At 33.6% G+C, this 26,324-nt stretch overlaps 1 protein-coding gene across 3 annotated transcripts in view; it reads right to left on the reverse strand.

Moving 5' to 3' along the window:
- Nucleotides 1-26,121, reverse strand: part of LOC148618504 (chitinase-3-like protein 1) — a 30,647-nt gene extending 4,526 nt beyond the window's left edge. The window contains exons 1-8 of one of the 3 annotated variants that reach the window (XM_088577519.1): nt 25,972-26,121; nt 8,111-8,159; nt 4,466-4,654; nt 3,896-4,158; nt 2,986-3,110; nt 1,838-1,952; nt 791-976; nt 453-575 (exon numbers count right to left, since the gene is read on the reverse strand). In XM_088577519.1, the coding sequence (XP_088433645.1) occupies nt 453-575; nt 791-976; nt 1,838-1,952; nt 2,986-3,110; nt 3,896-4,158; nt 4,466-4,654; nt 8,111-8,159; nt 25,972-25,980 (1,059 nt within the window). In that variant the 5' untranslated portion in view covers nt 25,981-26,121. Of the gene's footprint in view, nt 1-452; nt 576-790; nt 977-1,837; nt 1,953-2,985; nt 3,111-3,895; nt 4,159-4,465; nt 4,655-8,110; nt 8,160-8,343; nt 8,507-25,883 lie in introns of those variants that run through there. The other 2 variants (XM_088577522.1, XM_088577521.1) reach the window with 2 other exon arrangements.
- Between the last annotated feature and the right edge of the window lie 203 nt (nt 26,122-26,324).

Consider the following 26,324-nt stretch of genomic DNA (forward strand, 5'->3'; position numbering starts at 1 on the left):
TGTGACACAATGTTTTTTATGACCTAACTTTGACTGTATAGGCAGCAAGTAGCTACATGTTTGGCTAGTATACTGAAATCTCGCCACGCGAGATATTGCGATAATTTACGAGATGCGAATCCTTCTATATTTAACTCCTAGATCTATTCAACTCCAAAAGATGTCCATGCTGTTGGAATTGAAAAATAATTCGCCTAGCAATTCATTCGGAACCACTTGACCAATTCTGTTACACTAAAAATAGCTTTTCTCGCTGTATAAAAAAGAAAGTCGAAGTAGTTCCGATTGCTTAACAGTGTTGTATTTCAATTCATCAATTAGATATTTGTACGAAATAGTCATTACATTTTGTACTTTCTCTATGGTATATGTAATTAAATTTACAAGAATGATACTTAAAACCCAGTATGGCAGCATTAACTGAATATATAGAGGAGAGAGCATAATCATACCTTGATTTCAATACTCCTGATGTTATCATACCCCACCCACTGATCTCCATAGAAAGCATACGGAACCTTCTGATCCTCCAGCCATTTCTCTGACCAACCGCTATTTTGAATCTTGTCACAGACCTTAAACATATACAAAGGAAAATGAATTATGAATAAAACATATAAAAGTAAGAAAAGAAAAAAGTGATCGAAATGGAACTGGATATTCCGTAGAAGTTGCTGATGACCCCTGGTCTGGCCACGTGCGTCAGTACAACACCAGATGCTTTAACGAGAGTAAATTGCATTATTATATGTCATCCGCCTTAAGTTGACGGATTTGTTTCTTCACCTACCTCATAGTAAGACAAGAAACCATTTTCTCTCGTGTATGTACCGGCAGTTCCCGGTCCATTAGTAGAGGCACCGAGACCGTGCTCAGATGGTGTTTGTAGTTTGTATGACCTTCCGTACTGTGCCATACCAAGAATAAGTTTTTGAGCGGGACAACCCCCATTCAACCAAAGCCGAACAGCGAAATCCTGAAAAAATAAATACTGTGTGATTAATTTAATACAAGGTTACATTCAACATACCAAAGAACCCCCAAAATGATTATTTTGTTATAATAAAACAAAAGTTTAACTCTAGACATTTTGGACCTCTCTGCTGGGAAACATTATGAAAATAGGATTTAAAATTTAAAAAATCTTAAACATGGAAGCAAGTTTCAGAATACAAAAAAAAATCGACACAATTCAAATATTTTTTTTTGGTCCCGTATTTCTATCAGATTATTTACATCGGATGACTATTCACTTGCCACAACTAAAGCCGAGTTATTTATGATCAAGACTTATACAGGATGTGCATGCTTACAACATCGATCAGTACTAAGATCGAGGGAATTTTAAGCCATAGGGAGAAACTTGTATAGGGTACTTGGAGCGAGGCAATTCTATAGAGGAATGCTGATTTTCCACAATTTAAGCTGCATTCAGAGGAAGAGTGAGAACACAGAATGGAAGGACGAGGGTAATGTAACAATGGACTGTTGTATTGAACGAGTATTAGGACGAGGGAAATGTAACAATAGACTGTTGTATTGAACGACTTTATATATACATGGACAACATTATATACCATTTGGACTTGTACAGCTATTTGCTTACCACATTAATTATAGGGCTTGTACAGTAGACTGTTAAACATGAAATAAAGAGCGTTGGCTTGCACAATGAATTTTACTTATTACTTAAAGCGAGGGCATAGCGGACTGTTTCCGTGTACTTACCACATTAAATACAGAATAAAGAGCCAATGACTTGTTCAATGGACTGTTTACTCACCATATAAAATGGGAAATAAAGAGAGAGGGGTTTACACAGCAACTGTTTACTTACCACATTGAATGCAGTATTAGGAGCAAGCGACTTGTACAATGGACTGTTGTGTTGAGTAATAGTGTTGTAATCACTGAACAGGTCGTAGGCCATCAAATTGATGAAATCTAAATACCTGAAAATAAAATCATGTTCGTTAATAAATAGTATTTAAATAAACATAAAAATGTCTCTTCTCTGATTTTTTTTTCGAACTTAGCCACTGTACAAGAACAACAATTTTCATTGTTTTGAATTATTTTTTATCCAACTTCTCCTTGATGTTATTCCATTGGTTCATGTAGCTGGCTATGTGGAAAGGAAAAATCTGTATTTTCTGGATCATGCCATAACGACAGATTTCAACTGATCTCAGTTTCCGCAATATAGATGACGCATTATTGTTAAACAATCCTAGTTTCGGGGATTTTATACATCGCAACTAACCCAAAGATCACTACAGACACCGTGAAGTCAGTCTCATATCTTGAACTACACTTACAGATTGGTGGTAAAAAAATGTCGACCAAACTATACGACAAACGCTATGACTTTTCGTTCCGTATTGTCAACTTTCCTTTCATCAGTGGCAACATCTCTTCAGCACTTGTGTATTTAGTCGTAACTATGCAGACTTATTGTACAGCGCTAGAGTTCTTTTAACTAGGCTTATGGAACAGGATTATGTTGCTACAAGATTAAAGTCATCACTTCAGAAGTTTTATGGTCGTCATTATGAACTTTTGGATCGTTAAGGTGTACCCATTTGCACCATAAGAACCGATTTGTTAAACGTGTCATCTACCCCGGATTTGACCTTTATGAGCAGCTAGGTGGATGCTTCTAGTAAAAGCAGAGGACGCCTACTATACCGTGCACCTGGTCCATGCCCCAGTTTTTAGTGGAGTTGTTCACTTACGTTTGTTGCTTTGTATTTTTTTGGTTCTTTTATGTTCTTTGTTGTGCGTGTTTGTTTTCCATGTCTGGTATTTGTTCGTAGATTACATTCTTTTGATTTCTGCTAGAATCTTGGTTCCCTAGATTACTCTTCCGCTAAATCAACATCAGCATTTAAAACACGCACGGACGCAGGTACACACACAAAATATATAAACACTATACACACTAGCACACCAACGCACAACCTTTTATGATGTATGAGAACTTACAATGATATTTTGTTTATTTCATACGCCGTCTCTACTGTAGATTGTCCAGCAGCCACTGCTGCAGTCAACAACAGTCGGGTCTTTCCAGGAGTCAAAACTTCGTTATCAAATTTTGAACGGAGAGTCTGGAAAAAACTGCACGATCAGAACAGTGTTGCAGTCGAGGGTAGAAGTGTGATTTATCATCTTTAATAATATTTATAACTTTTCAACATGTTGGGAAACATTAATAATATAACAGAAACATGTCATGCAAATGAGAGAACGTTGAAACTTTAATTTAAGAAGGAAAAAAAACCATTAAGTTGTACAAATTATGAATTTTCCAGCAACGTCATTAAAAAATGCGGAAGACATGTAATACGAGTTCCTTGGAACAGAGGAAACAAAATACATATTTGTTGTACATATCTCATGCTTAGTTCTTGATAAAAGCATTCTAGATGTACATTTCTTTTCCATTTGTATACGTTGTGTGTATTCTTTTTAAGGTCGTACATGATACTGATTCAAACAAACAACATCATTAAGACCGATAACTAATTTCATTGAAAACAACAAATTAATCTTAATACAGCATTTGAAACCAACATAATCTTATCTCTCTGTAAACATTAGTAAATGTCTTTGTAAACAAAACCATCATCATGATCATTGTATCTGATCTTCGGGAAAGTCCTACATCCTTTTATTTGTCACTTCTTGTGTTCAGTGTACACCCAATCTCTTTACTCCTGTATGACATCGGTTTTTAACGTCCTTGATTAACTATCCATTTGGGTCTCGCACGGATTGTACTCATGACCTGCGTTGAGTTGTCTGTAGTCTGTTACCGTCGGTCAAAGGCGATTGGGATTTTTGATGATTCAGACTGTTAATTGAACACAATATGACCTTTGAAAAATCTTACCTTACAAAGAGTCGTAAATCTCTCTTTGTCTTCTGGGGGACTGCCTCTATTAGCTGGATATTCCCAGTCTAAATCTAGACCATCAAAACTGTTGGTCCTCAGAAAGTGTAGAGAATTGTTAGCAAACTCGTCAATACTTTCTTGTGTCTTAACCATCTCAGTGAATGGCTGACTTCCATGGTTCCAACCACCAATGGCTAACAAGATTTTCAAACTCGGGTTTTTACCCCGGACTTTCCGTATCATATCGTACTGTCCCGGACCTGAAATATTTTATTTCGCCAATCGTTGATCATTTGCGGCATTAAACAAAGCATAAACAGAAAGGTTTTAATATAGGACCGAAATGCATTGCATATATCCTACAGCCCATCCAACATCATTATATGTTGATATCTACAAATTGTTGTTCATATGTATCATTTTTGTGCAGCTAGACCAAGCCTAAATTCATTATTATAATATACATATGCATAATTTTCAGCTCATATGTAAAATACATTTTTCGTAAAAAGACGCTGGTTTATCACACTTCTAACTTTAAACGCCGTCTGTTAAAATCTTACTTACCCCATTCATTAATGTCGTTCCATTCGTAGGGTTCAATGGTATTTCCTACAACCTTTGCAAATGCATAAATAACATGGGTACATAGAAATGGGTCGACTTTATCAGCCATGAATTTAGCAATTCCATTTCTATATTGTGCCCAGTTAGTAAAATAACATACTCTTTTGTACTCCATTGCTGCCACCCCCGCTAAAAAGAAAAGAAAAATAATTTGAATTAAATGGTGTTGTCTGCAAAGAAAGTACGTTAATTCCACCGTAGAAATAAAATCTACCCTTTAAAAGGGAAGGTGGATGAAGTCCAAGACAAAACACGTAATGTAATTTAAGCAAACTGAAAACTGTTTTTTTTTTTCAAAAGAGATTGGGTACAAATCATAAAATTGAGATTTTATGGGTTTTTTTATTAATTAAAAATATGAATGTTTGAAAATGTCATATTTTTGTTCAAACTGTGAATATTAACTTTACTTGAAGTATATTTTCCAAAGAAGGCACGTTTTTTGTTTCAAATATCTAAAAAGTTGCGGGCCTCGAAATATTGTATTTTACGTGGGTCTGTACCTTTTGAAATGATGAAAATGAAAATAAACTCCCTTGCAAAAGCCAATGAAAAGTAGACAAATATTCGCACTGATTACCAATATTTTATATCAACTACCAATCCATATAAATTTAGACACTGCCTATAGTAGGAATGATTTATGTTTTAGAAAAGCCTGCCAAACAAATAGTGTATGCTATATTTTTCACGTAACGATAGTCTTTCCTCTATTCAAATCTGCTATGATATTCTACCACAAAATTCAACCAAATCAAGAAGGAACTCGCGGAAAGCGCCAAAGCCATACAATTTCTACATAATTTTATCCCAGAATGATAAACTAAGACTGGTTTTGAGTCAGTAATAGATTCTCAAGACAAGAGGCTCCCAGGAGCCTGAACGCTTACCTGATTAAAATTTCGCTTTACAATGAAAAAAAAAAACTCTTATAAGGAGTGGTCCAACAATTTTGACTCAAGGAATACTTTGGTCAGACTTATCATAAGGGTTATTTCATCAAGTGAAAGTTTCTATCCATCTATTAAAGTTTTCAAGATATTGGCTGAAAACAGCTAAAACATCATTTTTCGACTTCCAAGGGCAATAACTCTAACAAGGAGTCGTTATGGGGCTTATCATAAGGATAATTTAGCAATTAAGTGTTTCTTTCTATCTTTCATAGTTTTCAAGATATTGGCTGAAAACTAAAAAAATACGTCATTTTTAACCTTCCAAGGACAATAACTCACAAGGAGTCCTCCGACAACATTGATCATTGTAGACTTTAGTAGGCCTTATAATAAGGATCATTTCCGCAACTGAAAGAATTTGGCTAAACCAAACGGTTTTGGGGATGTATGAGAAACACTTCTGACTGACCTCTTTGTTCTATTTTTAGTAACAGCGGCCATGTTTTCGACGGATCAAAAATCCCCACATCATATCTTTACAGTATACCCTAAGGAACATTCATACTAAGTTTGATTCCGATTGGTCAGGTATTTTCAGAAGAGAAGATACTTGTATTTGAAAGAAATAAAATAAAAAAAATATGGATCAAACGCCGAAAAAGGGCAAGAACTCCAACATGACTTAACATATTAAAACGAAAATTTGACCGGAGATAGATCTCACCATGCTGAATACTTTACCCAAGTCAGAATTTGGCTTTACCTTATGGATTTGGAGATAAATGCGAAAAAACTTCAGCCTAACCCATAGGTACTATTTCCATGTTTTTGATGGATCAAAAGATCCTAACACCAGTTCTTTGAAGGACACCCCAAGGAACATTCATACCAAGTTTGGACCTAATCGATCAAGTATTGTCAGAGGAGAAATGTTCGGAAAACGAACGCCAAGTTATGACAATAGCTCATCCGATTTTTATTAAGACTGCAACTTAAGAAAACATTTTATTTTTTTTATATTTGGTATTAAAATACCACATAATAGGTCGTACCCAAAACGGAAGTTAACCCTAATTTAAGGACTTGCGGACCTGATTAAGACGAGAAAATCAGCAACTGACTTCAGTGGGGCTTCAATGGGAACATGCCTGTTTAAGCACGTTGACCGATATTACCCTCCTTGAGCCTAACTCATCAATTCAACAGTTCAAACATTAAGCTACGTAAGAATTCCCATATATGTCGAGTTTCTTCATTTTTTTATATTACAGGATGACTTTTGAGATACAAGAATATTGACCTTTACATCAATTTGGGTACTGAAAAAAAATCTGAAAATATTCTTTGAAGACTTCATTATTCGTAAAATTGCTCTGTGTAAATTTAATTGGCTTATGTCAGCAGAGGATGACTTTGTTCAGTGTTCAATTTAAACATTTTAATAAACAGCTTGTTTTTATAAAGAAAAAAAAACAAATTAAATTAAATACAAATGTTATCTTAAATTGTGAAAAAAAACTGTCCGTGCGTAAACCGGAAAAGTGACATATTTTGTTGTTATTTTTCTAGATTTTTATTTTCACATTTATCTTTGTTATTTTTCTGAGATTTTTCGCCTCAGTATCATGCATCAAAACACATGGTGAAACTATAGATCACTGTGCTGTCAGTATCATACACCAAAACACATGGTGAAACTATAGATCACTGTGCAGTCAGTATCATACACCAAAACATATGGCGAAACCACAGATCATTGTGCTGTCAGTATCATACATCAAAACACATGGCGAAACTACAGATCACTGTGTTGTTAGTATTATACACCAAAACACATGGTGAAACTACAGATCACTGTGCTGCCAGTATCATACACCAAAACACATGGTGAAACTACAGATCACTGTGCTAGTTAAGTTACTTTATTGTGTCTTTGATATAATTTCGATACTGTAGTTATATGCAAAAAATATTTCAAACAATATATCCTTGTAAAACTTGAATTGACAATAAAATATTTGTTGTTATTATTCCTGTTTTATAATTATGATAGGACTTCAGAAATTCCGATAATAAAAAAATCCTACATATTCTTTTTAATGTTCCGCAAAAGTCAAAATCTATGACATTACTTGACAAATTACTTTCATTTACAATTTCACTAATGTGTAGAGTAAATCCTTGAAACTTTGCTAAATACTTCTTAATACAGTCATCTACCCATAGGCAAGGTACATTGTTTAATAAAATATGTTAATACTAATATATTTTGCAAACAACATAACCTTTTTAAATAAATCTATAGCTTTACAGGACATAATTTTGTTTGTAGGTGCACATATTCTGTAACCTATATATTTAGTGCAGGGCAAGTAACCACTTATTATGTAAATAATAATCTGATTTTAATGAAAAGTTTAATATTGTTTAGTGATGTTGGTATTTAGCTGAACCACAGCATAAACCATCATACTTCACCAAAATTTGAGAAAATGACAATTATGTTATGGAATTCAATGTTGTTTACACTTTTGTTGTTTTGTGAAATATGGAAGTTTGAAAATATTTTTAATGTAGGTTGAATGACATATCAAGATATATATAGCAAAGTTTCAGAGCTATGTTTAATGCATATTTTACATGATGAATGAAAACAATTCAGTAAGGAATATCCTATATATTGATTTATTACCTTCAAACAACAACATTCCAGTGACAATGCTCGTTATCCATAAAGACATCTGAAAAAAAGATACTTCTTTAGTTAAGAATAGGTAGAACCTTTGTCAGTGTCGATAGTAACACTCGACCCATCTTGGGTCATATGAAACCAGGATGTCGTAGAGAATTTGATCCTGTCATTTATGTTATTCGATTTAAGACGAACAAGGAAGAATATAATTTAAATCCTACATAAATTATTACCAAACTAATCCATTATTTACAAAGACCATTGTGTATCGCTATCGTATAACAGAAAGTTAAAAAAGTTTTCGTCATGCCACGCTAAACTGCTCTCCAAATGCTTGTCACTCATAAATATCTTAAATTGTGAAAAAAAAATGTGTCCATGCGTAAACCGGAAATGTTAAGAAGTTATATATAGTTGTAACGCTAATTTCAGAAACCTATCGTAAAGTGTAAATATCATATGGACTTCTTAAAAAGTGCTTGGCAATTATATATCAAAACATTTTCTAAGCATACCAACATTTTTAGCGATTTTTTTTTGGGGGGTGGAGGGTGGTTGGGTGTGTGGGTGTTTTGAATTTAATTGATATTAGCAAATATGGAGTGCCTTATGTACTGTGTCAGTTGATATGACTTCTCTTCACCCTCGTCAGATCTACTTCCATATTCAATACTGCATTTACACAATGGCTACTACAGAAAAAAAAATCTTTATGGTGTCACTGTGTACCTTCTATTTGATGCTAAAGTTACTTTATGATGCCACTGTGCACCTTCTATTTGATGCTCAAGTTACTTTATGATGTCAGTGTGCACCTTCTATTTTGTGCTAAAGTTACTTTATGATGCCACTGTGCACCTTCTATTTTGTGCTAAAGTTACTTCATGATGCCACTGTGCACCTTCTATTTTGTGCTAAAGTTACTTTTGGGGTATTCCATATCGTTATAGGGAGGAAGGCAGGGGTATCATTAAGTATTTTCTAGTATTTTGTTTGTTTGTTTTTTTTGTTTGTTTGTTTGTTTGTTTTTTTTTTTTGGCTTGGTCAGAAAAATCATATGCATGTCAATCGAAAAAAAAAGTTTTAATTGGGGATAAAAAGATTTGGTCAGCCAGGTGGCAGGAAACAGACTTATATTCTCTTTTAAAATATATTTCGAATCTCGTGTACCCAAACTATTAACCAGAGACTCCGTGGTGCCTGAAACACTCACCTACTAAAAAGTTGGTTTCAATTGCCAAAACCAACATCCATTCTTAATATCCCTTTGATTTTCAAAGTAACAGTGTGGGATACCTTTAATGAGGAACAATTCTAACGTTCTATGAATTATTGTGTTTATTATGAATCACTGTAACAACATGTATGTTTGGGCTCCAAAGTTCCAAATGAGCAAGTCCATGCAACACTTTCTGTAAGTCTTAACATTTTCTCTTAACTTCAATTCCAACTGTCTCTGTTTTCTGTCTTTTCACGTTTTGATCATGTCTTTGAATTCTGATTATTTTGAATTGTGCTCTTCATGTATTTTTCGCCGATATTTAAATTTTAGCGGCTCACGTGAGCTAAAGGTTCTTAGTTTTGAGATTTTGATATAACCAACCATTCGTTTAATTAAATAACACTACAACAGTAAAGTTGAAAACGATAGCACTTTCCGTATATCAGTTACACCCTTCATTTCGTGCAAACCTAGGACATCGTTGCATCTAGCAGATAATTCGGCTCTCTTTGTGAATATCCCCATAAAAATCGTAACACGGTTTTAGCCAATCATTTCCACGATATGAGTGATGCTGACCATCAGCTGACTATCCCTATACTTGGTTTAATTTTTGTCTCCATGCTAACACGTATATTCAATATTGTTAGACCCGGTTTGCACTCGTACGTGTTATTTGTAATACGTGACTGACTGTTATGTTTTAACACCCGTGGCTGTTATTCGGGGTCTCGCAAGGATGGTGTAAAGCATCTAAGCGTTTACACAGTCCCGGGCATAGTTATACCCGTGAATGTGGGTCATGGTGTATTCGCGGAAATTAGTTGTCATGTGACCTCGTTCATTCATTAAATTCATTAAAGGTATTATCCCGTGATTTAATGTCGATCCGTGAACTAGTGATCCGATTGTGATCTGCACGCCTTTATTATACAGCCCACAGCAATTGCTGAATCTTTGACCCTTCAAAATACTTTTTTGGGTAAATCCAACATTTTCCAGTGCATGTAAGACAGATTACTAAGTCAACTTTTTGGTGCATGCCAGTAAAAAGTGGGCTGACATAACCCCCGTGCGCCCCCCCCTCCCCCAACTCATCAACCAAAATATGATTTTCAGGTACCCTCATACCTCCCATTTACTAATCTATTTGTCGCAAAAAAATAAACTGAAGCATTTTTGGAATTTTTTGGCTACTTTTTAGACCTCATTGAGGCAAAAACTTTTTTAAAGTTTTTTTTTATTCTACGAACTTCTCCTTTCTACACAACATAGTAAACTGACATTTGTATGTATCATCAAGTAGCCCAATGTCTCAGCTTTACAATAGTACCAAGAAAGTTGCGGTAACACTTAGGGTTTTGCGGTAAAATGAAAAAAAAATTACCCTTACCCCACCAAAAAAATTGACATATTTTTCAATGTCAAAACCGCCAGAGTATTAATGCTTCAGTATTATCATAATTTACACTTTTGGGGTTTTGATGAATTTTGGCGATTTTCATAGCCAGAATTTATCAAAAAATGCGAAAAATGGGATTTTCGATTTTTCGGTCAAAAGTCACATAAATTCGACTCTACAAATTATTGCTGAACTAAACCGTCTCAAATGTGGTACCATTCGATAGATAATTTAATTTTCTACATATATGAACCATGAAAAACTAATTTCCGAGACAGGATTTTCAAAAAATGTTAAAAATATTACCCCTACACCTAGAAAACTGGTCTCAGTATCAAACATAATCCTCATTCACAGCATACCGACAGTGTAAAACTCATATTTTAGGTATTCATAATTAAGGTAATGACGGTCCCAATATATCTGATCAATACAGTTGATTAGATTTTCTTTTTGGGATAATAATTACTATAAAATCGTAAAAATGGAAATTTTCAGAATTTCAGAATTTCTTCTATATCACCCGTTATTTCCCTTTTTTCAGAATACCGTAGTTCGATCAAGCTTTTGTTGATACAGCTCATTTATATAATTTCTTAGCTTCAAAATGAGCTCAGTAAAAAAATATTTGAACTTTTCTAAGTCAAGTTAGGTGAAAAACTGCCAAATGTTAATAATTAATATTTAAACGGTGTACAATTTCCGGATTTTAATATTTTCTTCCATTTCGCCAGTAATGAACAATGTTTTTCAAATACCTTACTTCAAACAAGCTTTTGTATATTCAAACACATTTATGTCGCATCTTACCTTTCTTTTGAGCCAAGGTAATGCACAATTAAACGTATTCCAGGCCATTTGGCCGAAAGAATGGTACCTCTACCCACTAAAATCTGCCCCAATGTGAAAGAAATGATCGTTTATAGCATACACGAACTGTACACAATGTCTGTCTGGCATTTATCATGGACATCTTCTTGTATCAATCACATTGTCAAGCAAAATTATGCTTTTATTGTCCCGAAGACGACAAAATATTACAAAAAAGGGAAATTTAAGAATAAAACAGATTTTCACGCATTTTAGCACGTACATTGTATAATTTTTGTTTAAAAAGTTTTTACATGATTTGATTTTGTTTGCTATTATTATTTTTATACATGTAATGTTTCAAAGAGCCAATTGCGATGAATGATTAGCATACGAAATATGGGGTTTTCACAGGCATTTTAGTGGATATGGGGTACCATTCTTTCGCCTTTACGGCTTGGAATGCGTTAAAGTATGAGATGCCTTGGCTCATTAGATAGCTTAGATGTTACATAGACGTGTTTGTATATACAAAACTTTGTTTGAAGTAGGGTACCAATTAGGGTGCCAATTACCGTTGAAATGGAAGAAAATATGAAAATCCGAAAATTCCTCTTTTTTATGGAAAACTTACTATTGTCATATTGAAACTGAAAAATACGCGCCTGAAATTAGCAGGTATGTTAAATACATCGATAATTAAAAAAATAGAACACACATGCCAAAAATTAACATTTTAGTTCACGTTGAGGCATTTTTTATCATGAGTAGGGGTGGCAATTTTCACCTATTTGGACTTGGAAAAGTTCAAATATTTATTACTTGGGCTCACTAGAAAGCTGAAACACTATATAATTGTATTTGAATATACACACACTTGTTTGAAGTACTGTATTTGAATGAAATTGCCAATTATAAGTGAAATTGAAGAAAATATAAAATTCTGAAAATTCCTCTTTTTTGAAAAAACTCATCATTATGACATTAAAACTAAAAAAAGCCCCTGAAATGAAAGGATATGTTGAATACATCGATAATTAAAACAACAGTACCCACTATGTCTATTGTACACCTTTTATATGCCAAAACTTAACATTTTAGTTCACGTTGAGACATTTTTTAATCATGGGTAGGGTGGCAATTTTTCACCTACCTTGACTTGGAAAAGTTCAAATATTTATTACTGGACCTCATTTTGAAGCTAAGATATTATATTATTGAACCGTTGCACACAAAAGCTTGTTTAAACTACGGTATTCTGATGAAAAGATAGTATCGGGTGATACAGTAGAATATTCTAAAATTCTGAAAATTTTCCGATCTTATAGTAATGTCACCCCAAAAAGAAAATCTAAGCGCCTGAATTGATCAGATATGTTAGGTACATCATCATCTTAATTATGAATGACTAAAATATGAGTTCTACAATGTCAGTATGCTGTGAATGAGAATTTTGTTTGATATTGAGTCCAGTTTTCTAGGGGTAGGGGTAATATTTTTAACATTTTTGAAAATTCTTTCTTGAAAATTAGTTTTTCTGGTTCATTTATGTAGAAAATTAAATTATCTATCGAATGATACCAAATTGGGGACGGTTTAGTTCAGCAATAATTTGTAGAGTCGAATTTATGTGACTTTTGACCGAAAAATCGAAAATCCCATTTTTCGCATTTTTTGATAAATTCTGGCTATGGAAATAGCCAAAATTCACCAAAAGAACTCCAGAAGTATAAATTATGATAATACTAAACAGAAAATACCAAATAAACCATTTTTACTGAAGCAATAATACTTTAGCGGTTTTGACATTGAAAAATATGTCAATTTCAGCGATTTTTTGGCGGGGTAGGGGTACATTTTTTTCATTTTACTGCAAAACCCTTAGTGTTACCGCGACTTTCATGGTATTGATGTAAAGCTGAGACATTGGGCTATACGATGATACCTGTATATGTTTAGTTTATTAACACAGGTTATCATAGGAAGGCTAAGACTCTCAAACAATTGAGTCAAAAAAATCTTGGCTTTTTGACCCAGTGGGGTACAAATATAGGCTTATACTGAAAAAGAATCCGAGAATATTCTTTGGCGACAAACTGATTCGGTAATGGGAGGTATAAAGGTACCTAAAATTCACCATGATTCATGGCTGGAAGGGTCCACCGTGCATCCCCCTACTCATCAACTTCATGATGAAGCTGATTATTGGGGGGGATGCACGGTGGACCCTCCCAGCCCATGGACTACAGTCAATTGACGAGAAATCTCCACGGCTGAAAACAATAATGCTATGTTTCCAATCACCATTCTGAAATTTTTTAGGGTCCGTAGGTAGGGATTTAATTTTATTTAAAACTTTGGAAATGAAATAAGTCATTATAGTGACACCAAACTCAGAATACAATGACAACCAAATATGCAAAGACCAAACAACTAATAATTTTAGACTTAGTCACGGCCTAATCTCTTTTGGGATTCGGCGCTTGAGATATTTTTTTTTTGTTTTGACGGTGGTGGTCAAAACAAAAAAAAATATCTCAAATGCCGAATCCCAAAAGGGATTATCTACAACCAAGAGCACACTCACGGCATGTGTGTTTACAATCGATTCTAAATATAAAGAACCAGTATTTCTAATTGTTTGTTTTTCCATCTAGGATAGAAAAAATATCTTTGGCTTTATTTTATTCTTTTATCTAAAAGACATTAATTATTATTTTTTCAGTATAGCAAATAAAAACTTTTGGGTAGGGGTCTGAATGAGGTACGTAGGTGGCCGGAAACTTTTTAAAGGCCTAAACGGATGGTCTATTTATTACTCCAGCAGTGCTAGAGGTTGTCTGGCAAGCTATTTTCTGACTTGGGTTGGGGTATGGAGGAACGGAATTCCATACTTTTACATTGTAGTAGTAGTCTATATACATACAAATAATATGAGGTTTGGGTTTTGTATTTTCAAAAGCGGTTCTGAAATCGATTTTTTCAAATTGTTACATATTTTTTCAATGGAAAAATGCTCATTAAGCAGTCCAGAAGGTAGGTATAGATTCTCCAAACTGCATTTTATTAAGAACACAAGTTGAATATGTTCCATATTTCTTCACATTTTGCTGGAGGAAAAACTTGGGGTCCAAGGTTAAATATGACCTTCCTTTTACATATCTTTTAGGCGTTTATATTCCATGCATGTACGCATATATCATGTATGTGAACGTTTTGTTGCAAAACTCATGGCACTGAGGAATCTGTTAAGTTGGGGTAGTCTAATTAGCCGCCCATTACTATAACACGAAGTTTTGGGGACTCTATATTATACATATAGAGGTTATGTGCACATAAAAGTACTGTGTACATGTAAGTACATTCCTGGGGAGCTAGCTCCAACGATTTTCAGTTTTGCTATATATGTATATGTCAGACTGCATGTATTGACAACTCTTAATATAATTTTTAATTTAACCGTTTTTTGTTTATGACTTCGTGCAAATAAAGTAAAGTTTGTACATTGCATAAAAAATTAAAGTTCAGTCACCTCCATACATAAACAGTGTACATTTATATCACTCTTTTTAAGATGTTTACCATAAAAAATCTTTTTTTAATATTTGAAATTTACTTACCATTTTTTTTTTTTAATTTCCGATTTATAGAAAATCGTCTCATTATGACTTTATGTACATGTTATTGTGTGTAAATAAATTATGAACTGTACAAGTACGACGGGTCTGTCAAGTCTACATTGGTTAAATCGAGTATGTTTTATACATGTACAAAAGTACATTAAAGGTAACCCGGTTAACTGGCTTTTGAAATCAAAACACTTAAATACACGTATAAACACGAATAAAAACTTGACAAACCTGTTGACTATTTTTCAGGTTTCTGTATATATGTACATGTATTTGTATTACTCAAGATTCTCCCTCAGTAATATTTCTCCATTGAGAATACGGGGCGCCGAATGGGACTTGACCTTTTTATAATCGAATTTAGTTTTGTGTCACAAAATTTGTGCGGCAAAATTCAATTTTGTGTCACAAAATTCAATTTTATGAAATAAAATTAAATTTTGTGAGACAAAATTCAATTCTGTGTCACAAAATTCAATTTTGTATGCAAATTAGTTTACAGAATCCTTTGGATATGCAAATGAATTCAAAATGTGCATTCACTGCAATACAGTGGATAAGGTACGAATGTGAATGGTTATGATAAAGCACATAAGTGAAAGAAATATAGGATATCGTAATCGTATTACCCATTGTGTCACTTAATCTTGGATCTAAAGATAGATCATATAAGCGTTTGTAAACTAAAGGGGTACTATGTCGGTTTTCTATCTCGCCCGACCTGTTCCACTCAACCGAATTTCTTTTGTCATACATCAATAGAGTCGGAATGAAATGAGAAATCTATCTGTATCTGGTAAAATATAGTCAGGGATGGTGGAACAAATTAACCTTTCGCTGACTTTGACAGATTAACAAACTTCACCACACAACATATTTGTAATATGATTTTCTTGGTTAATCTGACGATTCATTTCTTTTTTCAGCAAAATCTGGGACAAATACATTAATACAAATTGTCTTGTCAAATTTTAACAAATTTGGTTGCCATTAACAGGTCGGGCAAAAGCATTTTATAGTTGAGTTGAAAAATGTCAGGAAATGATCACATGATTTAGCAGGGAAAATCCCAATAAATAGAAAGTAAAAAAATCGCGTATTTTAAAACCTGTTTTATCAAACAAATCTCATAGAAAACGTATAATAGCAATTTTAGTAATTTCAAAACAGTTTTAATGTAGAATGCAACATAAAAGATTTTTTTAAATTTCACTTAAAATAGCCTTAACCGTCCTGCGTAGCTCGAAGTAAGCAGAAACCTGCGTCTGCGAGATGCGCGGTTACTATATCCATTGAGAAGCCTACTTGCAAAATCGTGATGAGAGAATTCATTTGCATATCCAAACTAATTTGCACACAAAATAGACTTTTGTCACAAAAAAAATTGACTCTTGTGACACAAAGTATAATTTTGTATCACAAAATTGAACTTTCTGACACAAAATTGAAAATTTGTAGTATGTTATAAATTTTGTTAATCAATATTCATTTTTGTCGAACAAAATTCACTTTTGTCTGTACAAAACCACAAGAGTCCCATTCGGCGCCCCGTAGAGAATGGTAAAATTCGTTTTTCAATATTTGAGCTTTAGCATAGTAAGTGGAGAAATTGAAATGAGGTTGTAATAATCTCCTTTTCTGAGCTCATTTTATTATGATATTGTACACATATGTGCATGCAAGTTAAAATATATTGCAAATGTAGATAACTGTTGAATAAGTACCAATGTGAAAACAAAGATCTTATATATGTAAATTCTTAGCATATCACACATAACTAAGTTTGTCCTAAGGAAGAGTAATTGAAAGGCTTTTTAGAGAATTGAAAATGGAGCATACCACAGGCCCGAGTTTGCCTATATATTTGTATATATTTAATATAATAGTGGCAACGCAAAACATTTTGGTCTTATATTGGTATGGTGCTGTCAGCAGCATCATCGTCGGGGGCGTCCGTGTCGTCCATATTCACTTGGTTTTCGTGCGATGACTTTATAGTTATGGTTGATCAATTGTTATGAAATTTTGATATGATTTTACTTACTACTTAAGGAATGCACGTATTTAATTTTGAATTTATTGGCCCTACCATTTTAAAATAAGGGCCATACATGTAACTGACAGATACCACACAGTAGGTTTCTGTTGATCTATAAAAAACTGAGAGAATTTTACCAAGCTAATCTACATAAAGTGAAATGGTCAATCCTTAACATGACATAGCAAGTTCAACACATTCATGCAAATACACCTTCAAGGAAGAAGCACTGTTATATGTATATGACTTGTCTTATGGTTATGGCAAGCCAATGTGGAATTTGTTTCCCATTTAAATGTTAAGTAACGTATGTTAACGGATATTTCTCAACATGTGCATAATTCAATTATTGATACCAATAAATGGAGGAGTTTTCTAGACAATGTAAACACGTTCAAGACAACTTATGTTCAAATTTGCTTTTCGGGCAATACCAGTCTGCGTCCATACTTGCCCCTTGGGCAATACCAGTCTGTGTCCACATTTGTTCTTTCAATTAAAATCCTAACATACCCAGATGAGATTTTGATATAACCAACCATTCGTTTAATTCTTTTAAATTAAAATTCTAACATACCCAGTTGAGATTTTGATATAACCAACCATTCCTTTAATTCTTTTAAATTAAAATTCTAACATTACCAACTGACAATTCACTTTTTGTTACACTCCAAGTATGTATATACAATGTAAACTGTAGCTGATATATACATGTATTATAATGTACTTCTGAATCCCCACAGACCATTTGATTTTCTGTTGAGTTTTATTATTATCTGCACACAATTGCGCATAATGTTAATTAGCAATTCAGACTCATTAGGAACTGTTGTATAAGTATGCTCGTGCTAGATAATTGTAAATAGTATTGCATGTTTTGAAAATACCCCATCTTAAAATTTTCACTAGAAAGGATAAAAAGGAGTTACCGTTTTAGCCAGGTGTGTCCCTTTGTACTACAAAATAACAGTCGTTTTTCGCCTTTTATGCCGTTCGACATTATGGCCTGTAAGTTTTAGCCATATTTGGTTAGATTTTTGTCTAATGACTTCATAAAAAAAAATTAAAAAAGGAAATATTTGTTAACACTATCAATCAATAAAGTTGAAAAAAATAGCACTTTCCGTGATTCACTTATACCCTCCCTTTGCAATCAATTGCACGATATGAATGACGCTGGTTCCTATACTTGGCCGGTGTAATTGCCATTTCCGTGCTAACATATACATTTGTGTATACTTCATTCCGCATGCAAGGCCATAGGCGGATGAAAAGGTGGGGGCAGGATATATATTCATATATATATCTGAATAAAGTATATGACTGAATATATATATATATATAACGACACTAAGGTCCCGGTATGACTGGAGATTTACAATCACTAAGGTTCCGATATGACTGGAGATTCAAAAACAACATTAAGGTCCCGATATGACTGGAGATTTAAAAACAACATCAATGTCCCGATATGACTGGAGATTTAAAAACTGCAAGGTCCCTTTATGACTGTAGATTTAAAAACACCAAGGTTCCTATATGACTTAAGATTTTAAAAAATACCAAGGTCCCTATCTGACTGGAGATTTGATGTTTATAGATGTTCCAAATGCACTTTACAAAAGCTTTGACATGATTCGGAAATTAAATAAGACGTTTTTGTTTCATTTAGTGTTCTATTAAGACTGTTTATATTCATAATTTACACCGTAAAATTAGGGTAGCTTTCCTTAAAGACATTTAATGAAAGCGGGTATGTATGATCTTATACTATACTAGGCTGTCTATAGCACGAGTCAAGAACAGAAATAAACTGTTTATTTTTAAGGCAAATAGCATTTAACGTGCCCAATAAATATCTATAATAGCATGTTTCCCACATTTGATATCTATAAACAAAGCTGTAGTACATGATAAGTGCAGCGTATTTAAAGTCTGAATAATTGAGCAACTATGAAAATGAAAGGAAGAGTTAAATTATTTCCTCCGAAACAGAAATTCCATGTCAAATTATATTGACGTTGCATACGTTGTTGGTGTCACATTCGACTGAACCGGGGCTGGTTAGGAAAACTTAAATATTGAATATTAAGTTATCAAAGGCAATATAGATATTAAAATGTTCGAAAATGGTTGTTGTTTTAGGATTGTAATCATAAATCTTTGAAAGATGCCATTAATTGTGGAGAGAAAGCACTATTCGATCACTAGAACGTCCATTATCATATGTGGACGGGTAACATTAAGAAATGCTTGCTTCCCATTTCACCAATATATCTAAGTTGTTTCTTGGCGTATTTTAATAAAACAATTTTTTTTTGAAAGAGCAGTTTGTGCTGCAGACGACGTGATATTTTTCACGACGTAATGATAAGATCAAAGCGTATTACAATATCACAAATATCTCCCCTTTGATGTGGACATTGTAAAAATGGAAAGAAATCGATTTGAAGACAAAATGTTAGACATTTTTTTTAAGTTATGCGAACAGCTTTTTAATCTGGACTTTTATCAACTATATTGACAATTTGTTATATAACCCCCAATGAAAATATATATAAAATGTTCAGTCTTTTTGTTCTGATTCAAATCTTAATTTTTTCGACGTTGGCCATTGGCTACTTTCTTGCTTACGATCGTAAAATATAACAACGAATAGTATTTTTACCAAAGTATATTCCCGCTTAAAGGACTGTATAAATATTCAGAACATCATGTTTGTTCTAAAAATAATGAGTTTTATTGTCTAATAGTAGATAAATACACACGTATGTTGTGATGTCACATTGTCTTTTTCCCGACGTTTTCTGCACGTTGCGTGCTACCCGGACTTTATCAAAAGCTTTTTTCGTTAGCTTTGAGTGAACTAATAACTATGAAATTTTGAGTTTTACATGTATATATGCTGCAGATAGTATATTCTAAAAATAATGGTATTTGGTTGAACATGTATCTTACCGCAGCATTTTGTCTGTGTCTAACCAAAATGTCACAACATGTAAAATTTGTATATTTTACTTATTCACGCGTACACCATGCGAAATTCGAACGAATTGTTCAAAAAGGCAAAAGTGTTGAGTCGATTTCTGTAAAACCGTGTCTAACAAAAATGTCACAAAGCGCATTTTTGACGTTTCCAAAATAACGTTCTGTTTTGCGACGTAAAACTCTTTTAACGTCAATTTTAGAAACAATGAAAAGTATTGAAAAGTTACGATACTAGATTAAGTTAATACGACAGTGGATGTAATGAATAAAAAAAAATACGACTTAAGCGAATCGGATAAAAAAAATGTTGAAAGCAGGGAAAAAAAGCCCGTCCCCCCTTGCGTGCACTCCTGTCTGTTCATATGCAATGATGTCCTGGTGAAATCGGGATCAGCGTGTCTGCACCAAAGTATTTTGAAATGTGTAGACACGCGCTTGCACATTCGCTGTGAAATATTGTAAAATCAACGTATTTCATGATCGTCTTAACTACTTGACAATTATTTTAGCTATAAGGTATAATAAGCTGTATAAATATTGCAAAAATATTTAATTTTTTTTTTCAAATCGAACCAAAAACAAAAAAGATTTATTTTAGATGGTGTGGCCTTTTTGACCCCTTATAACTCGAAAACTGTGAGAGATATCCGAAATCTGATTGAAAATTGCAGGCAGGATTATTTATGAGGAATCCGATGAAGATTCCAATGAAATAAAAAATTTCGAAAAAAAGTTATGAAAATGTTTTAACGCGTTGCCAAACTTTGACCCCCTGTAACTTGAATACACATAAAATCTGCTGTACATTTTTTTACCCGAATTTAATAAAGAACACATTAAAATAGAATAATTCAAATCGAAAAGAAAAAAAGACAATCTAGATCGGTTTTGATAAATCAAGTATTTTTACCCTTTTTGACCCCCTTTTCTAAAGCGGCAGGGGCAACAAAGTCCAAATTAGGAATCTTCTTAGTTGTTGGTAAAATCATATCAACATTTCAGAACAATTCGTCAATCACAACTAAAGTTATCGCACGGAAACGAATTGTCCCCAGACCACGATAACGACGACGTGGACGACGACGTCGCCGCCGACCACCACGACTGCTCCATAATTATACGACCGCGTTTTTTTTTCGTCGTATAATAAAAACGGGAGATTTTGCTCTCAAATTTTCTCAGAGAGGGAGCTTTGCCAAGGTTTTGTTTTCTCGAAATGTTTAGCAATGTTTTATGTTTAGTAACAGACCTTATAGAATTCCTAAACGAGTACATGTATTCGGAAATATCAACATACATCTACATTAGGGATATATAACCAAAAAAGGAAAGAAATAAATTCACTTCACTACAATTTGATTTCCTGGGGGGGGGGGGTTACTGACATTTTTGCTTGTAGGTTTGTTGGCTTTCTGTTTTAGTGAGGGTGCTTTACTTTTTTAGCGAATCACGAATTCTTAACATTTTTCTCATAGGATAAAATTTCCTTCAAATTATTTTTAAATGGTTGATGCCAATTTATTTACCATATCATGTAATCTGATCATTTCAATTGACCAAAACGTACGAAAAAATTAATATCGGATCGGATAATTGTCGAATAATCGAATGCCGTATGTGTTATTTTATGTAAAAAAAATGAAATAGGCACACTTCTTTTTACATGTAACAATTATAGAACGATGTACGTCGCAATACAAAAAGACGTCGAAATTTTGCCGATTTCAAGACGTTATCAAAAATGACACCAACACCGTACGCTAAGTCATTATTATTTAGAATATTTCAATTACACAACAATTTAGGGTTTCATGGTGGCCGCGTGAGACACTTTCTGATCGAAATGGAAGTTCATACTAAATTATGTTTCATTCTTAAGTAACATAGAAAAACAACACACAATGTGACACAGACTAAGTTTGACAGACAAAGTCTAAGATGTTACGCAGAAATAGACTCCGGTATAAGCTTTGCAAGAACCTCTATTAACCATCAATGACTTGCATATTTTCTGTTTTGAGTTATCAAGTATTGAACATAAACAACCCAAATGACATCACCTTATTCTATAGTAAGTCACAGGTCTAAGAAATCATAACTACTAAACTTCTACGAAACGGACATCTTTTATATAATAAAATTTATGTAGTAAATCCATGAGGCGTTGTTAGAAAAATAAATAACAATAAGTTTTTTTTTCGTTGTGGTCAAACATGAAAATTTATGTTACCGTTTATCGCAGTTATTTGTCTTCCACATTATTTCTCTATCATCTGTTAGAAACACACGTGCTGTACATGTGTTTTATTTAAAACAAAATGAATCGGTGTAATGAAGCACGTGTAACACGTCAGAACAATCACATGGGGGTCCGCTGCAGTGCGAAAGCTTTGAATATTTCTCTATATAATAACACTTAAGCTAAAAAAAACAACAAAACAATGACGAACAGGTTTATTCGCATTAAGCTAATAATCATTATTGCCAAATTTCTTTTTTTAAAACAAGTGAGAACACAGACACATATGGCCTGAGGTTCATATGGAAGAAAGCACATATGATCGAAGAACGACATGTGGACATGACTCCCGAAACCTAGTGATAGGGAAAGGCAGGGGCCATGGGCCGCTTGCCAATAAGCCAACTGAAGTTGAAAATGGCCCACTAAAGATACCGGATTTCACTTAGAATATCAATAAATGGCCCATTTACATTTTGAATACTTGTAATAAGTGCTGAAAATAGCCCATTTAAAAATTCTTTCCCGACCATTGGAACCGTATCTCTTAACGTTCTTATTTGCAGACCTAAATGAATCTTAAGAGCTACACTTATGCAGCTATATCTGGACACCATACAGGATACATTTATAAAAAAGACATTATATCATATATTTAGATAAAAACATAGCTTTTTGTATGTGCATTATAAGTGTTTGTTTTAACCCTTAGGCTATATCGTATACCCTATATCGCATACCCTATATCAAACCCCTAGAACTATATCGCATACCCTATATTACACCCCTAGACCTACATCGCATACCCTATATTACATCCCTTCACGAACCATTCTTATAGTTAAAATATATGATGTAATGAACATGTAATATTCAGTATGTAATGTATGCATTAGCGCTGATGCAAGTCACAGTTGAACTAAATTCAATTCAATAAAATGCTTCATTGATATATCAATTATCACGTGTGTCTCGGGTACATGTCTCTGTTGAGAAAGGTCAGCACAGATGATCCGAAATGGCGGGTTCATTAAAGATTAAGATCAATGTCATGGATCTGGTCGGTCAAAATCTATTTTGACGATGGTCACAAAGTTACCTACTTTCGGAATGGACAAATGGGTACAATTTCAAATTCAAATACATCAAGGCTTCGAAATCGGACACGAATAACGAATAACATTTCAGTCAATTTCGAAGCAACTTAGCAAAAGAAGAATATTCTGCTGAATATTAACGAAAATAATGGTAAACTAAGCACGACAAAATGGTGGTGATTCATGGAATTTAAGATACATTACGGAGATGTATTATAAAATAGGTTAGTTAATATTCTTGAAGCCGGGAGCCCATACAACTACGGTATAGTTTGAAATCAAAACCAACTCAAGAAACAACGGATATAGCGACATGGAAGACAACATATAAAGACATCAAGCTTCGGTTTGGAAGTTTTGTGGAGGAGTACACGACCTCGCACAAGGACCATCGATTATCGATTATGGATAACGTGAGGGATTGTGTCTAAAACGTTTGCACATTCAAATGTCGTTGCAACCAAAAACATCATAGCAATCTGTATTGTCGTTTGGAGTGGAATAATAACAAATAGAAAACACATCTCTTGTCCAGTAATGACTGTAAAATGTAAAGCCAATACGTTTATTCTTTTGTTGTGAAAAGTCAGTATTTAACATTCCGTTTTTGTGGATTATGTAGACAATATATAGCTCTACACAACGTCAGGACATTGGCGTTATTTACGTGTATTACAAATAATTTTATTATATGTGAAGTTTGTAAAACGCCTTCCAGTTCGGAATACAATATTCGACACTTTGGTCTTTATTTTTTTGTCCGTTTCGATATTATCCTATAATCAAGTTTCAAAATGGATGATATCCATTAAAGCACTCACTGTTTATGGACAGTTTATTTAAACTAAAAACAGGTGGTATTGGGAGGTATGGGGAGAAATCATACTCTTATTTAAGGTTTCGTCATTTTGTTTCAAATGCTGTCGTATGAAATATTGTGAAGACGTTTGTATTGTATAATTAACCAGTCTTCGTTTTTTTTTCCATTTAGATGGCGAATTTTTCATCTACTAAGTATACAATCCATTCGTAAAGTGTAAGTACGAATGAAGTTTTTGTCGAAAGCGACGATGATGATTGATGAAAAAAGAAAACCCGCTGAACAAGCCTTTGTTCCAGACTTTTACCTAAAATTCAGTGGGTTACAAAAGTTTATGTATAGCAGTCTAGACGGTACACTGTACATGCAAATCTACAATGAAATCTCTTCACTTTTAGAGATAACAATTTTTATTTACTTCCTGAGGCGGTTTAAGGCAAAATCGCGTGTTACGTGACAGGTAAGGGATATACCGAGATCAAGTACGTTGGATATTCGATGTTCGATATTCGACATTCAAACTTTTCAATATCAAACTGAATATCAAACGGTAATTTTTACCGTTTGATATTCAGTTTGATATTGAAAAGTTTGAATGTCGAATATCCAACGTACTTGATCTCGGTAAGGGATACTGAATATAAGAAGAGGGAAGAGGAAATAGAAAATTCCCATTTCCATTGAAATAAGCACGTCATTTAATGTCAACACCGTGTGTTTTGTTGTGACATAAGTTACATTGTTTTCTTGTATGACTAATCAGACTAAATATTTGATTTGATGCACTATTTAACCACACTTGATGTCCGATCACATAAAACAAGATACATGCACATTTTAAAGAAAACCGTCAATGTAAACCGGCGTATCTCTCAACAATAACATAAAACATCGTGATTGATGGGCCACATCTAAATACATGTAATTGTTAGCTGTCACACAGTTATCAATTACAATCTTCCTTAACATAATGTAAATTCGTCCCTGTTTTAAAAAAAACACAGATAAACCGTCGACTGTAACTAGCAAATTTTGAATGTTTTGGGACTATTTTTTTTGGGGGGAAACCGTCTCATTAACTCCAGCTTAAATAAAAGGAATCCGTGATAATCTTACAATAAGATTTTTACACGTAGTTACGTTTTTCATAAATAAAATAAAATTAGAAAAAAAACAAAAAACAAGAAAAAAAACAGAAGTGATGTATTTTTGTTTAGTTGGGAAGCCTAATGAAATTGAGTTAAATTTACAGTGGTGGATCCATAGGGGGTGTAGGCGGTTGGAAGCCCCTTAGTACTGAAAAAAATATCATTCTCAGGTGTAAAATTGACATAAATGGCAAATAATGTCCTAGCACCCTCTTTTTTCTGAGTAATCCCGGCTGGCGTCCCTCCTTTTCAAGGTGTCAGGATCCGCCCCTGAATTAACGTATTAGAATTTATTAAACATTTCAGTTGGTAATAAACAAATAATCTGTAAATTTACAGTATCGAATCGGCATGATTAGTTAGTTATTCATTAAACCTACCTCAGTACTAGGTAAAATAAATCCTTGATAGACGAAAACGGAAAAACTAGATTTACACACTTAGGTATCAGTGCAATATGGTCTTTACCTTAAACATTCTTACGTCAGTTTGGTTGTGACAAAACAGTTGGTTAACGACGTAGGTATGTTCATGGAGACTATGTGTAAGAAATAAAACAGACACACTGAAGCGTAGGTGACCACATAATTATCTCTAAATTGTTGACAATTTACTAAGTGTAAACATTGATCCATGATACATATATAAACTATCTACATGAACGGAAATGAATTACGACGTACAAATGCTTTATAATGTATAGTTCATTCCAGTTATAAGTTTGTCAATGTTGCATCCTTAGACTGGGATTTGAAAATAACATACTTTTAATATTGTTATGAAGTAAGGTTGAGATAGTTTGTGGTTATGTCAAAATATAT

This window comes from Perna viridis, chromosome 4 (genome assembly GCF_037379345.1).
Source record: "Perna viridis isolate PV_CMFRI_1.1 ecotype Kerala chromosome 4, ASM3737934v1, whole genome shotgun sequence".
In the NCBI taxonomy this organism is placed as follows: Eukaryota; Metazoa; Mollusca; class Bivalvia; order Mytilida; family Mytilidae; genus Perna; species Perna viridis.